Source organism: Batrachochytrium dendrobatidis, assembly GCF_000203795.2.
Source record: "Batrachochytrium dendrobatidis JAM81 unplaced genomic scaffold BATDEscaffold_1, whole genome shotgun sequence".
In the NCBI taxonomy this organism is placed as follows: Eukaryota; Fungi; Chytridiomycota; class Chytridiomycetes; order Rhizophydiales; genus Batrachochytrium; species Batrachochytrium dendrobatidis.
In genome coordinates this window covers 657661-671179 of record NW_006281099.1, presented here as the reverse complement: position 1 = coordinate 671179, position 13519 = coordinate 657661, and the positions used below count along the sequence as shown (strand labels likewise).

Here is a 13519-nt window from a genome sequence, read left to right as displayed (position 1 = left end):
GACAGGCACTGGCTAGTAACAACCTCGCTCCGCAGAACGAGGCGACATTTTCAGCATAGTCGATAAGACGGGGAAAGAAGTTGTTGTCATCGTCCCAGCATTCATACACCAATTACTTGGTTGTAAAACCACCATGTATTTACAGAACATATAATCAAAAAGAGCAATAGGCATACCTGATAATGTTCACAAAGGTAAACCTTTTATCAGCACAAGGCAGTAATCAATGACGTATGTGAACAGGGCAACACAAGCCAGTGCAAGCACTGCTGGAATGGTCTTGAAAGAGCCAATGTCTGTCAGCAAAAAGAAAAGTGCTGTTTTTATACAAGAATATGTTGGAGAATAAGCACTAATGCAGTTCATTGACCAATCAGATTACTGAATTACATCCAAGCCATCCGGAACTCGCTAGATTTGATTGCTATCAATGGCAACCTAACCATGCTGATTGGAGTGTAGGGTTTTGCATATCAGATACACCATCAAAATATTGAACCAGTTCAAGATTTGCTTGTAATAGTCTGAGACTATAGTTGATCAAACAATCAAGTGGTATCGACTTGATAACATTCATAATAAACGAATCTTTCATGGCAATATTTTGGATTGTTAATACAGCAGATCAAATGTAGATGGACAACTGCAATATATTACTTTATTGATTGCGAGTTTAGACAACATTTCAGTCTGCTTGAGGAATTCTTTAAATAAACTCGGTGATTAGCTAGTGTTGGATATAATTGTCTTTATAATGTCACTAACAGTCGGTCTTGTGAAATAATGGGTGCCAGTTTACTGCACTGCTTGAATTGATATTCCAATTCAATAGACAGCATCCATCATATGATGCTCGTAAAATTAAACTCACTTTCCACTTTTGTCATGACTATACATTGTACAATCACCAAATCCATACATTGCAATCTACATACTAGGTTTGACTGTTTTGGTGTTGTCAATAAAACTATTTGTTGTATTTTAAATCACAGATACGTTCATGTTTTAGTCCAAGAAATCAATGATTGTCATTCTAGTAATGCAGCAGTTGTTTCTGCGTCAGTCACCAGGAGAAAGTCAGTAAACACAGTAATGTCCAGTAAACTAAAACCAATCAATTTGTAAGATTGACTGTTTATTGTGTTTTGGCATCCATAATTTATTCCAGTTTACGTAAATACGACGGTAACGGTAGATATGCCTAAAGATCAATGCACAGGCAACGCATTTACTAGTGCAACAATTTTTTCAAAAACGATTGTTGGTGCTGTTTTGGCCCAAATAACATCTAGATGCTCATACTCATCAATATGCTCGCTATACAGCACATTTAGCTGTTCTTCCTGACATTTTTTAGAAAATCGATCCCCGTCTACAATAAAATCCTCTTTGCCAAAAAATGCTACAAGCGGACATGTAACTGTTGTCAGGTCAAGAACATCAGACTGACTTGAGAGTAAACAATTTGATGAATCTGCAGACTCGAATAAACCGATATAACCACGACACGAGCTTTGCCTCCAGTATTGAATAGCCTTGGTAGATGTAGGGCGTGGTGAAAATTGAAAATATGAGCTCTTATGTTCAAGTTCCCATTTTGTGTCGCACCTAAACGAATTAGATTTCAGTTGTGGTTTGATTAGATGCATTGTAGGAATACAGTTAGATTTAGGTCACGATTGAAGTCGATAGACGTGTCACTTACCAGCCAAAGAGATGGTGAAACATGCTATAAGCCAAAGTGGAAAAAATGGAACTTGGAATATATTTCTGCGCAAATGTCATGATTGGAAGAAACTGCATGTTACCAAATATCAATTCAAATACGACTTTGGGGAATCCCATTAAAGCAGCCGTTGTGCCACTCCTATAATACACGATTGTTTTGTTAGAATGGCTAAAACAGCAGTAAATAGGTAGTGATTTGAAAAAACAAAAGCCTACTCTAATAGTGGACCAGTATATACTGCAGGTGCCAAAGCAATAAAACAGCGCAATCGTTTTGCCATTTTTGGATTAATGGATATACCTAGAAAAGCCTATTATTTACAGTCATATTCATGTTTAAACAAGATTCCACAAGTATATTGATGAATAGCTATCGAGTATCAGGTTTGAATACAAAGCAATATTAGCTTTGAGATTTACCTGGGCGTTTCCTTGTGAATGGCCAATATAAGTGACTTTTTCTTTACCAGTTTTCACTGCGACATACTCGACCAAGGTAGGGAAATCATACCGGGCGAGTTCTTCTAAACTCCAATCCCAAAACTCGAGCGAACTCAAGTCGTGATGTTTGTGATATCCACCAGACCCTCTGTTATTTCCTAACCACACATCAAATCTTGAAACCAAAGCATAGATACAAGTTAGCAAACTTGAATTTGGCAGAGTTGCAAAAAGAATAGTTTAAATGCCTGCAAATAATTTGTAATTCTAAATGAAAACAGTTTTACAAACTATCAAAGTTGAGCAAACTGATAATCAAGTAGACATACCCTGCATCAACAAGATGAAATGCCAACGATGATGGGCCACTGGTAACAAACACTCCGGCACTCTGAAACAGACCGTGCATTAGCAGCACAGGTCCTTTTGATCCCAAAAAAGTGGTATTGGAATCAAGGCCAGCACTTTGCAGGCGAGTTGATGCTGAACGAGACTTTTGTTTGGTAATATGAAATAGCTCCAAGACAAATCCATCCGGAGTGGTTGTATGATGAAAATGGCAGTCAAAACCATGATGGTTTGCATAGTACTGGACGCATGGCTGTGGCTTAGGAACGGGCAAGGTTTTACAGGAAGATTGTGATATTGTCGAGTTGTCAGTACCGACTGTAGAAAGAAAGTCATCACCACCCGTGTATTGTGAATGAGCAAGTTTTGCATGTTTGGCAGTAAAATATTTTTTGATTCTAGCCCAAGCGGCAGACGAGACCAGCAGTAATAGAAGATGAGTAGATAAAAAGTGGGCAATAGTCTGCGAAACTACCAGTATCCACTTTTTTTGAAGCGTATGTAGCCGCTCTATCCAAGCAATGCGTTGCATGTCTATTGAATAGTAAAGTCTAAATGTTTCAAATTAAAGTTTATCACAGGAATTGCAAAATCACATGCGTTGAGACTAAAACTCGTTTGCTAGACGATAAGGGTTGTGCCAGTAATGAAGGACTGGATGGCTTGAGGGTGTCTGGGATTTCAAGGGAGTGCTAATGGTCAAGTTCAAGCCTATAAAAGTATCGATTTACAATTGATACTTGAAAGTAGAGTTGAGCCCTGCCAAGTATTTCAAATGTTTGACAAATGTTGATAGTTATTTGGATAATCAGAACAATGCCAATACGTTCATTGAAATTGAAATTGACAAATAATCCAAAAGCGTATCCTTTGATGGATTCAGTCTAAAGGCCCCGATGACATCCATGCCAGCGTATGCTCCAAGGAAGTAAATGCGCCGTGTCGTTTTCCCAACTTTGTATCTGGGCCTGAATTTCGCATTCGAGTTTTCAGCATTGGATCCAGTTCTTGTCTAAGTTCTGAGAATATCTCTAGCGCAGCCTGCATGAGCTCCTCATGCTGCTGGACTTTGCTCTAGAAATGAATGGTGCAAGTATTTGATAGTGTTACCCATACAGTATTTGTATATAGAGCAAAGTCAAATTCTAATCCAGATCTCATGCCATAGTTTAAAATGCATGATGCAGTACCTCCCATTCTCGCTGCCTCTTGAGAATATTTGTTTGGTCCAATGGATCAAGTATACCTTGCTGATCCCGAAATGCACCGCCATTATCTTTATTCTCAGTCTGTCCAGTCCCTATATATGCTGAAATAACATTCCGTTCTTCATCATCGATTTCAGGAATAAGTTTTGTTCGCAGCAAGATGCGAGGAATAAACTCGGGATCTTCTTGAATCAGCATATGTGGATGAACCAAGGCTTGTGAGAATACTGGTGATTGGAGCTCACGCAAAATACTTTCGTATCTTGCAATGATGTTGTTTAGTTGATCAAGAACAGGCGGCCTGTATATATTGCAAGTATCAATCAATACCAATCTGGCCATTTAAAATGCTAGATATGTGAATCAAATAAACATGCTGCATAGACAGTTGTGGCTTGGCTGCATATCAGTCAAAGGTAGACCCACCATGAAGTGGAAGGATGTAGTGCTAGGATACTATTGAGAGATTCTATAAGAAGTAGCAGTTTGGACTTGATGGAATCTAGTTCCTGAACAGTTTGCTGGGCCTCTACCCCATTTGCATCATCCGGTTCATTCATTACTTTTAGACTTGAGTGGATTGGTCAGGATATATATGTATAGTAGTAGCAGCTTTTGCTGTCGTATTTACGTAAACTGGAATAAATTATGGATGCCAAAACACAATAAACAGTCAATCTTACAAATTGATTGGTTTTAGTTTACTGGACGTTACTATGTTTACTGACTTTCTCCTGGTGACTGACGCAGAAACAACTGCTGCATTACTAGAATGACAATTATTGATTTCTTGGACTAAAACATAAACGTATCTGTGATTTAAAATACAACAAATAGTTTTATTGACAACATCAAAACAGTCAAACCTAGTATGTAGATTGCAATGTATGGATTTGGTGATTGTACAATGTATAGTCATGACAAAAGTGGAAAGTGAGTTTAATTTTACGAGCATCATATGATGGATGCTGTCTATTGAATCGGAATATCAATTCAAGCAGTGCAGTAAATTGGCACCCATTATTTCACAAGACCGACTGTTAGTAATGTATTTTATATGGACACGGTGATAACATTTCCAACTTATAGATAGTGGGATATTGATAGATATGTCTGCGTTTCCGATAGCATCAGTAAAACATCATTATAATGACAATCTATATTCTGTCATAACCGACACTAATAGAATCAATGAGTCAATAGAAATGTGTGAATAAATGTCATGAGTTGAACTATTAGTTTACCAAACTTGATTCATCTGTTCAAGACTCGCTTCTTTTACCCAATTCCAAGATTTATAGCTCACCATGACCACACTACCTGAGCTACCCTCTACTACTGAAAAAAACGTTTGTACTGATGAGAAAATCTCTGCAGAGCTTGCTGCCAGTATTTCTACCTTGACCTCCACTTCACCACTGCCCAAAGTTAAGCCTGGTGACGCCATGGAAGCTCTGACTACTCTTGTGGCAGATCTGACTGCTGCCAAAAAGCATGCGACCCCACTACTAAAGGATGTTCAAGTGTTGGCTGAACGTACCTGGCGAGTAAATGTTGCCTATGAACATCGTATAGCCCAGCTGGAAAGAGAGAAACGTCAGGTGGGTAGTAGCATATAGCTTATTTGTAGATCTGACAGCAATGGGTACATGGCAGTGGTAATAGGGTGTTTTACCCCTGGTAGATCTTGTTATTCCCGCGTCAAAACAATTAGGCATTGCTGTCCTATTTACCCTTATTAGGCCATTCTCAACCCATTGCTTTTGTGGTTGACATTATGAATGCATTGGAATATCCTCTTATTATATCTTGTGTGCATAGTTGGAGAGACTTACAGAAACTGTGTGGAAACGCTTCGATGAACTCATCATGCCTCTGTGGCGTTTTGAAGACTCTATGGTTCCCATCTACGAAGAACTGTGTCTAATCTTGAATGGTCTAGAGAGCCTTCAAACCATGTGCAATGTCGATGCCAGTGAGCGTGAGTCTCGTCTGCACGGTTTCCAAGATCGTCTGCATGCGATTGAAAACAAGATGGTCGATGGCAAGTTAGTTCCTGATGGCCGGTCCGAGACCAGTAGCCATATCCCCAGTGGGCAAGCCATGTGTGTTCAGTTGATGGAGCGCTGCTATAGACTTGTTCGAAAAATCTCTGATGCCGAGCCTGCTGGTATGTCTTGATTTGACTGCCTTTTATTTTATTTTACTCCCCAAATTGCCATAAAATTAAGCTTGGGAAATGTTTGCTATACCAACGATAACAATTTGTCATGGTCGAAAAGTTTCTAATTATATAAACTATTGTACTCTATCTGTTTGTCTACATCAGTTGATCCCTTGCTTTTTAATTATAAAAAGTTGCTCGAAGATATTATCTCCAACCTGAAATCTATGCTTGACTCGGTAAGCGTTGGAAATAAGATTGACCCTGTAGAGCTGCATGTTTACCAGGAGCAAGCACAGGCTGTTGATTCTATGCGCAAAGATGGAAAGTTTTTTGATAAGAATGGGAATATCCCTGAAGGTCAAGCAATTTTGCATGAGCTTCTGGAAGAAGCATTTGATCTTATTCACGAATGCATGGTCGAGTATGAAGCGCAGGATGCCAACGATGATCCATTTTCAGATGTCTTGGATACACTTATTGACCGTGTTTTCAATGTACGCATTGGTTTGACCAGATACGCTGGCACTGCTACTGATAGTATAGCAACTATTTCGAAGCCTGCTTTGAAACTCATGTACGATGTAGCCAAAGAGGGAGTGGTCATTGCGACTGATACTGTCGCTCATCCTCAGAAAGCTGCATTGGGAGCTTATTCCAAGCTGCGAGCTGTTGCCTCTTCTACAATGAAGTTTATCAATCGGATTGGAGAAGAGCTTGAGCCCATTGACGAGACTCTCCAGCCACAATACGAGACTCTCCATGTCATTCGCCAAACTCTCAGGAAAATGCGCAACGAACGCAACAGGGTGTATCTTGCTGCTCAAGTCAAGCCGTCCGAATCCGAGGTTGATGTACAGATGAAAAGAGCCAAAGAGACTATTGCGCAATTCAACGAAGCCTACAGTGCACAGCTGTCTGAAATTCTTACAGATCTGCACAAGATGGAAAGGTCTCGTGTAGATGGCAAGTTTATGAACGACTTTGGTGAAGTTCCAAGTGGCCAAGTTCCACTGTCTGCTATGCTTGATGAATGCTTCTGCATTGCTATGGAGATGGGTGATGAAACCATTGTTTAGTTGATTTGCAGTTTTCTTGGTTCCACAAAGTTGATTACAAATTGCCAAATCTTTTGCTTTTTATGCTCGAGCCTTTTCTGCTGACATTGCATTTGAGTTCCACATTCGCCCCTTGAACTACAATAAACATGCAAATGATCACAACGTATGCTGTCAACTGATGAATCAAAGTGAAAATAAATCACGTGAGTGAACAACATCAAATTTCGGTGTCCGACTTTGATGTGAATTTGAAACGGATTGGCAGTAAAAACTGTCAAGTGTTGTTTAGTTGTGGTGACTACAGTCTGCGAACCCTCTTGAATAGTAGTTGTTTGGAGCTATTGGATCTTGTATAATCTCATCAACACAATGTCTACTTCCACAGTCAAAGTAGCTGTCCGTGTCAGACCCATGGCTGCCAAAGAACTCCTGGCCAACTCGACCGAGTGTGTTTCTTACATTTCTGGAACAAACCAAATCGTTATTGGTGGGAGCAACAACTCCAATTCTAGTAGTAACACCAATGTCATGACAGTCGGGCCAGATAGCGCTTACTGGATGGCTCAGAAATCCTTCACATTTGACTACGTGTTTGATCCATTAACCACACAGGACTTGCTGTATGCAGATTGCGTTGCCCCTCTTGTTGACCGTTTTTTAGAGGGGTTCAACGCAACTGTCTTGGCTTATGGACAGGTGTGTTTTTCATTTCTGTTCGTCTAAACGCATCTTGATATTGAGTCGTATTTAAATGTGCATTCAATATGATCCCAAAACCACGTTGTATTATAATCTGTGGTTTTGGAAAAGTAAATGCTTTATGTGGTGCATATTTATTCCACATTCTTGTACTCACTAGTTTTTGCCATTTGATGTTTATATTATAGACTGGATCAGGAAAAACATACTCTATGGGAATCGGACTGGATACCGTCGCCGCTGCATCACCTGTATCGTATCAGGGTATAGTCCCGCGAGCTATTGCATCGGTATTTCAAAAAATCCAAAGATTGACTCAAAATGGAACAAGTTCAAGCAAGGCCCAGCTGTTTGTATCATTTCTTGAATTACACAATGAGGAACTGGTGGATTTGCTGAATCCTCGGCCCAGGTCTGCTGTGGCTGCTAATATGGCACCAACAATTCGTGAAGACGGAACTGGCCGTATTATGTGGTTAAATACCAAAGAAGAAGTAGTCAATTCGCCAGATGAATTATTAAGGTGTGTGATGATTGAAGTGCCGTGATTGAATGCATAGAAATTGACAAATCGATTTTGACCACTAATTGATTATGGTGTACTATCAGTCTATTACAGCGAGGAACTATGTGCCGCACAACCGCATCTACCGATATGAATGCTTCATCTTCTAGATCACATGCCATATTTACAATGACACTCCGACAAGAAAAATCAAGTGGTTCAATGCCACAAGGCAGCCAGTCACTTACTGACACTGCAGATGATATGCCAGATGCATCCGAGATGCAGACTCGTGCATTATCGTCATCCAATACACCTCTATCCCAAGTTATTGTTTCTAAATTTCATTTTGTCGATTTAGCAGGCTCTGAACGACTTAAACGCACAAATGCTGAAGGAGAGCGTAAAAAAGAAGGCATTTCTATTAATCAAGGCTTACTTGCTCTTGGAAATGTGATATCTGCATTGGGTGATGAAACTCGCAGATCTAGCCATGTTCCATATCGCGACTCTAAGCTCACTCGCATGCTGCAAGACTCTTTAGGAGGAAACAGCCAAACCCTTATGCTTGCTTGTATCAGTCCCAGTGATCTCAACTATGCAGAAACAGTCAACACATTGCATTATGCCAACCGTGCGCGCAACATCAAAAATCGGGTATCCATTAATCAAGAATGGCAAGGATCAGGAGTAGGAGGGGGTACGCTTGAAAAGGATCGAGAAATTAAACAGTTGAGACAGACAGTATCCCAATTGCGTACGGAGCTTGCTATGATTCGGGCTACAGGTGGTATGGGTCCTTCTGATGCTGGGATGACCCTGTCATCTGGATCTATGCAGCTTGATAGAGCTGACATCAAGTCTGATGGTATTCCGGTACAATCTACATTGGATCCCAAAGAAGCACGATATTACCAACGTCGTGAACGTGATCTTATGGCTGAATTGGATGTATACAAGAGTACACAGCGTACAATCAGATTTAATATGGATCGTCTTCAGTTTCGATGTAATCGATTGCACTCACGAGTGCTGGATCTTGTTCATGAGCTGGCACAGACTTCAATTGAACGCGATGCCGCTGTGCTGGAAAAATGTCGATTGTTAGTTCCCGGAACCAAGTTGTCTGTCAATGGTGAAAACATGATTTTTGATCAGAATATAAGCAATGCCAATGCAGAGGATTTGAATGTTGACACCGATGACATCAAGCATGAGCCAGTCAAGAACCAAGTAGATCTTGAAAAATGTGTAAATATCAATGACGAATCATTAGAAGAGATCGATGCTGCTACTAATAACACTTTGCATAATGCACCACTTTCCTCACAACTCGGTGATGTCCATCCTATTGTTCAAGAGTATATTTCTACCATCTTTGCTCTTCGAATCAAACTTACGGTAGTAGAGGACCGATTAGCCTGGCATACTGAAACCATGTCTAAATTAGGTCGGAAAGGCGCCCGGTTTGCCGAACCTGCAATGGCATGGACAGAAGCCGAGGACAAGAAAATCAATATTTCAACTACACCATCACTTCAGTCGCTCAAGGAACTAAAAACCAGTCCGCATAGTACAGAAATCATGCATGAAAGATCTTTAGTGAAAGGATTGCGTAATGATCCATTGGTGCAAAGAATGTTTCATCTTGATGAGTCTCAAGCAGGTGCAACTGGTGTAGATGCGTCTGTATTGAAACATATCGACACTGCTAGCTCATTGCGACCCTCTGCCTTGATAAACGACTCTTTGTCAATGTCTGGCACGGATATGCTTGAAGCAAATGGCACAGACGACCGATCAACGGCTGATCCAGACATGTTTTTGATCATCAACAAAATTCAAAACGATATTTCCGACCATGAGGCTCTTGTGGAGCGTATCCATCGTCGTGATGCAGAGTACGATGTTATGAAAAAAGCATACGAGCAAAAACTTAATGTACTGTCCAGTCAGTTGTCTCAGTTCCAAAAGGAGCGTGACCAGGCACTGAAGCGCATGCAGAGCGCAACTGGTGGGTCCAAGAAAGATCGTGCTGGAAAAATTGCAGCAGCTACTTCAAAATATGACGATGAGAAGCGGAGGCTAGATGGACAGATTGAAGAGTATAAGCGTAAGTTGGGCGATAACTCGAGACTACAGAGCAATAGTCGATCGCGTGCTGATCAGTTGACTAAAGAACTTCATACTACAATCGAAGCGCTCAAGGGTGAGTTGGGTTTGAATCAATATGTATACTTTGCTTTTTGTATCAATCTCAACAATGTTTATTCACTAACAATAATATATTCAACAGCTGAAAAAGCACGCATGCTACAGGATCTTCGAAAGGAAGCACAAAAACACCGCGACCAATCCACTGCCAATCAGCGAGAAATTGCTCGACTTAGACGCAAAGAGCGAGCAGCAGCCGAGGCAACCAAGCGACTTGAGCGCAGTAATCAACTTCAGCGCCTTGTACTTAAAAAACATAACGAGGAAATGTCCAAGTCTCAATCAAAATTGAAAAACGTCATGCGACTACTTAAAAGATCATCAACTCCTAACCGGATCTTTAAATCACTTGCTGGTATGGGATCCGGATCATCTTCTCCAACTGGTAAGCGCTCTGCAGGAAACACTCTTCGTCCTTCCACTGTTGTGGGTGGACGGTCTGGCAACAGTGCTGGGGAAAGTCTTCGTCGAGCTCTTTCCAACACAACTGCTAGCAAGCTTTTCACTGGAAGAGATTCCCCAATGAGACTCAACGCAGCCTCTGCTGCTACTTCCAATCCATCTGCTATTATCCGTGCTGAATTTAAAAAGCAAATGGTAGACAAGGAACTTTCGGCATGCGTACTATCCCGCCGTACTCACGCAGCACTCAATGACCTTAAAGCCCGTCGACAAAAGCTTGTGGAGAACAGCACGAGCTGATTGCTGAGCGAGGCAGAGTGGTGCAAGCTGAGTACAAGCGCACTGGGTGTTATGATGCCGACACTCCGCAATACATGGACAAGCGTCTTCAAGCTATTGATGTAGAAATTGGATCAATTGATATCAAGATGAATAGTCTTGAAGGACTCATAGAAAAAAACACGACAGTTATTTCATATCAAAATACGGCATTGTCACCTACTGCCCATGGAGATCAGCAAGATTTGGATTTGAGTTGGGAAAATGCGTTGAATTTGATTCGATCTTTGGATCATATGGAACTTGAAGCTGCTGTAGGGTTATTTTTGGAGGATATCATTGAATATCGTGTTGTTGCTGAAGAGTCTCAGATACGAATACAAGAGCGAGAAAACGTCATTGCGGAGCTGAAGCGCATGACGGAGGTGTTACGTGCTACTGCATTGGCTCAATCTGAGACCATACAAGAAAGAAGGCGAGAGGTCGAGGCAGTAGTGAATTCAGTATCTGTGACCGATGTCATAATGGACGAGGAAGCTGAGCACACCCAGCATTCGTTTAGTGAAATGAATCCTACTCAAGGCACATACGATCAAGACGTTCGGCGGCATGATTTTGCAGATCCTTGTTTTTCCGAGATTTCTACCGAGCCATTACAGTGCATTAAATCATCCAATCAATCTTGTGATCGAGTTTACGAAACGTCGGTCAATGATAACAATGAAGGCGATTATTGGGCTACTCTGCAGTCTACCAAAGTCAAACCCTGTCCTCCAATGCGTGATGAGAACATCAAGGTTTGCAAATCTGGTAGTCGAAGATCACTCAAAACTACTAGTTCAATAGAAGATCTTCCCAAACTCCCAAATGCCTTGCTAGATTCACTACCACGAAATCAAGCAGAGGTAGCTCGACTGATCATTGGGTCTGATTTAACCAGTACGACAGAGTCAACACTTTTAAACCATATACAAGGCTTGGTTGGACAATCTCTGTCCAAGGCATTACCTTTATCAAATGCAAGGGCTTCGTTTAGTCCTACAAGAGGATCGCCAAATAGTGGAAAACAAAGTCTTAAAATTTCAGATCCAGATGTTTCTACAGCCGTTGCTCTTGGCTCGGCTGGAAGACGCAAAAGTGTGCGTGAACTATCTCCTATTCGAGGACGAAACCAGACTTTGGGTATGGCTTCCACTCTTTCTACAGCAACAACAAATGCGGCTAATTTTGACAGTGGTAGTGCTTTAGCCAAACCGAATGTGAATCCCATTGAAGCACCATATAGCGTTATGACTCGATCTCGCGCAGCCAAAAGCACTCATTCACAGCAACATGGAGGATCGACACGACGGCAGTCTGTTGAGCAGACGGTTCAAACAGGAGAAGGAAGTGTGACTAATACACAGTCTAGCACGAATGTGGCAGGATCACTCAAGCATCGATTGTCCATGTCACCTGTACGGCCTCTGCCTGTGTGGCGAAACACGGACGCGAGCGCATCTGGTGATATTGCTATAAAAGATTTGACAAATCTGAGTGGTAATTTTATTAATCATGGACGATGGCATGCTGGATCAACAGCGATTTCACCGCCATTGATGGCCGGACTGTTGTCTGGACCTATTGCACATGCTTTATTAGCAGGCTGTGGAGGGTCGAGTGGTAACTCTGTTGCATTGAGTTCGACTGCCTCGACACTTACTCAGCCATCACCATCTGACGGTGCATTAGCCCTTGGATCAGAGCCATCTATGGCTTCAGTAGCCGGGACTACAGTTTCTTCCAACACTGCCACTCATGGAGTTGGTCAGACTAATACAACGACACATTCAAACACAACCCCATCTATATCAGCCTGCAGTACAGGAGCAATGGGAGGAATTGATGTATTTGAGCGATTGGCCAATGCTCATACATTAGCCAGTCAAGCTAAAGTTATTCAACGGGTAGTAGTTGATAAGGATGCGTTAATGCAAGAGATTGCCAATGGTAAGGTGTCTGGAACTGGTACTATAGATTCAATGCCATTGTAAAGCTTGCCATGACACTTTACTTTTACTGCCGTATTCATGTAACATGGAAACCAAACAAAAGTCTACATAATAAACAGCCAGTGTCATGAAATCATGAATGTTGATTTCTATCGAGTGTACTGGACAATATTGTCCTGATTTTTTGACAATATTGTCTGCTTATTTTTGCATAAACTGGACAAATGTTCAAAGCAGCATTCACATCATCGTTGCAGTAAATCTCATGCTCAATATTCAACCCCTTTTCCTTACAAACCAAACATTGGTGATTGGCATAAAAACAGCAATTGCATTACTGAGACATATGATGTTGTCGTGAGTTGGTAAGCAAACGTATTTGATCAGGATACAAGACAAGTTTGTATAGAGTTGTTTTAACATTGGAACAGATGAAAGCAATATCCAGTCTTGAACTTAGTAACCAAACGTGAAATAAT

General features: G+C 41.2%; 5 protein-coding genes across 5 annotated transcripts; 3 read left to right on the top strand and 2 right to left on the bottom strand.

Moving 5' to 3' along the window:
- Positions 1 to 1121: 1121 nt before the first annotated feature.
- BATDEDRAFT_33937 (uncharacterized protein) lies at positions 1122 to 3049 on the bottom strand (the record flags this gene model as incomplete). The annotated part of the gene is made up of 5 exons (XM_006675633.1): positions 1122 to 1608; positions 1706 to 1867; positions 1945 to 2039; positions 2149 to 2344; positions 2499 to 3049. The coding sequence occupies 5 exons, from the start codon at positions 3047 to 3049 to the stop codon at positions 1209 to 1211; spliced, it is 1404 nt and encodes a 467-aa protein (XP_006675696.1). The 3' UTR covers positions 1122 to 1208.
- A 264-nt stretch (positions 3050 to 3313) lies between these two features.
- On the bottom strand, positions 3314 to 4356 carry BATDEDRAFT_84563 (uncharacterized protein). The gene is made up of 3 exons (XM_006675894.1): positions 4152 to 4356; positions 3708 to 4026; positions 3314 to 3591 (listed from the first exon to the last, which is right to left on the bottom strand). Exons 1-3 carry the CDS (start codon positions 4283 to 4285, stop codon positions 3397 to 3399), a joined length of 648 nt encoding a protein of 215 aa, XP_006675957.1. The 5' UTR covers positions 4286 to 4356; the 3' UTR covers positions 3314 to 3396.
- Positions 4357 to 4999: 643 nt separating this feature from the next.
- Positions 5000 to 7110, top strand: BATDEDRAFT_33936 (uncharacterized protein). Its single transcript, XM_006675632.1, has 3 exons — positions 5000 to 5326; positions 5547 to 5895; positions 6055 to 7110. Exons 1-3 carry the CDS (start codon positions 5033 to 5035, stop codon positions 6966 to 6968), a joined length of 1557 nt encoding a protein of 518 aa, XP_006675695.1. The 5' UTR covers positions 5000 to 5032; the 3' UTR covers positions 6969 to 7110.
- Positions 7111 to 7508: 398 nt separating this feature from the next.
- Positions 7509 to 8829, top strand: BATDEDRAFT_8409 (uncharacterized protein; the record flags this gene model as incomplete). Its single annotated transcript, XM_006674936.1, has 4 exons — positions 7509 to 7646; positions 7838 to 8172; positions 8259 to 8371; positions 8483 to 8829. Coding segments are annotated over 4 exons (933 nt in total), but the record flags the coding sequence as incomplete, so codon positions are not given.
- A 2315-nt stretch (positions 8830 to 11144) lies between these two features.
- On the top strand, positions 11145 to 13082 carry BATDEDRAFT_85585 (uncharacterized protein; the record flags this gene model as incomplete). Its single annotated transcript, XM_006676175.1, has 1 exon — positions 11145 to 13082. One exon carries the CDS (start codon positions 11145 to 11147, stop codon positions 13080 to 13082), a length of 1938 nt encoding a protein of 645 aa, XP_006676238.1.
- Between the last annotated feature and the right edge of the window lie 437 nt (positions 13083 to 13519).

Coding starts and splice junctions, on each gene's coding strand:
- BATDEDRAFT_33936 (XM_006675632.1), top strand. CDS start 5,033: ATGACCACACTACCTGAGCTACCCTCTACTACTGAAAAAAACGTTTGT. Junction 5,327..5,546: donor TGGAAAGAGAGAAACGTCAG/GTGGGTAGTAGC, acceptor TTGTGTGCATAG/TTGGAGAGACTTACAGAAAC. Junction 5,896..6,054: donor CTCTGATGCCGAGCCTGCTG/GTATGTCTTGAT, acceptor TGTCTACATCAG/TTGATCCCTTGCTTTTTAAT.
- BATDEDRAFT_84563 (XM_006675894.1), bottom strand. CDS start 4,285: ATGAATGAACCGGATGATGCAAATGGGGTAGAGGCCCAGCAAACTGTT. Junction 4,027..4,151: donor CTACATCCTTCCACTTCATG/GTGGGTCTACCT, acceptor CAATATATACAG/GCCGCCTGTTCTTGATCAAC. Junction 3,592..3,707: donor AGAGGCAGCGAGAATGGGAG/GTACTGCATCAT, acceptor ATTCATTTCTAG/AGCAAAGTCCAGCAGCATGA.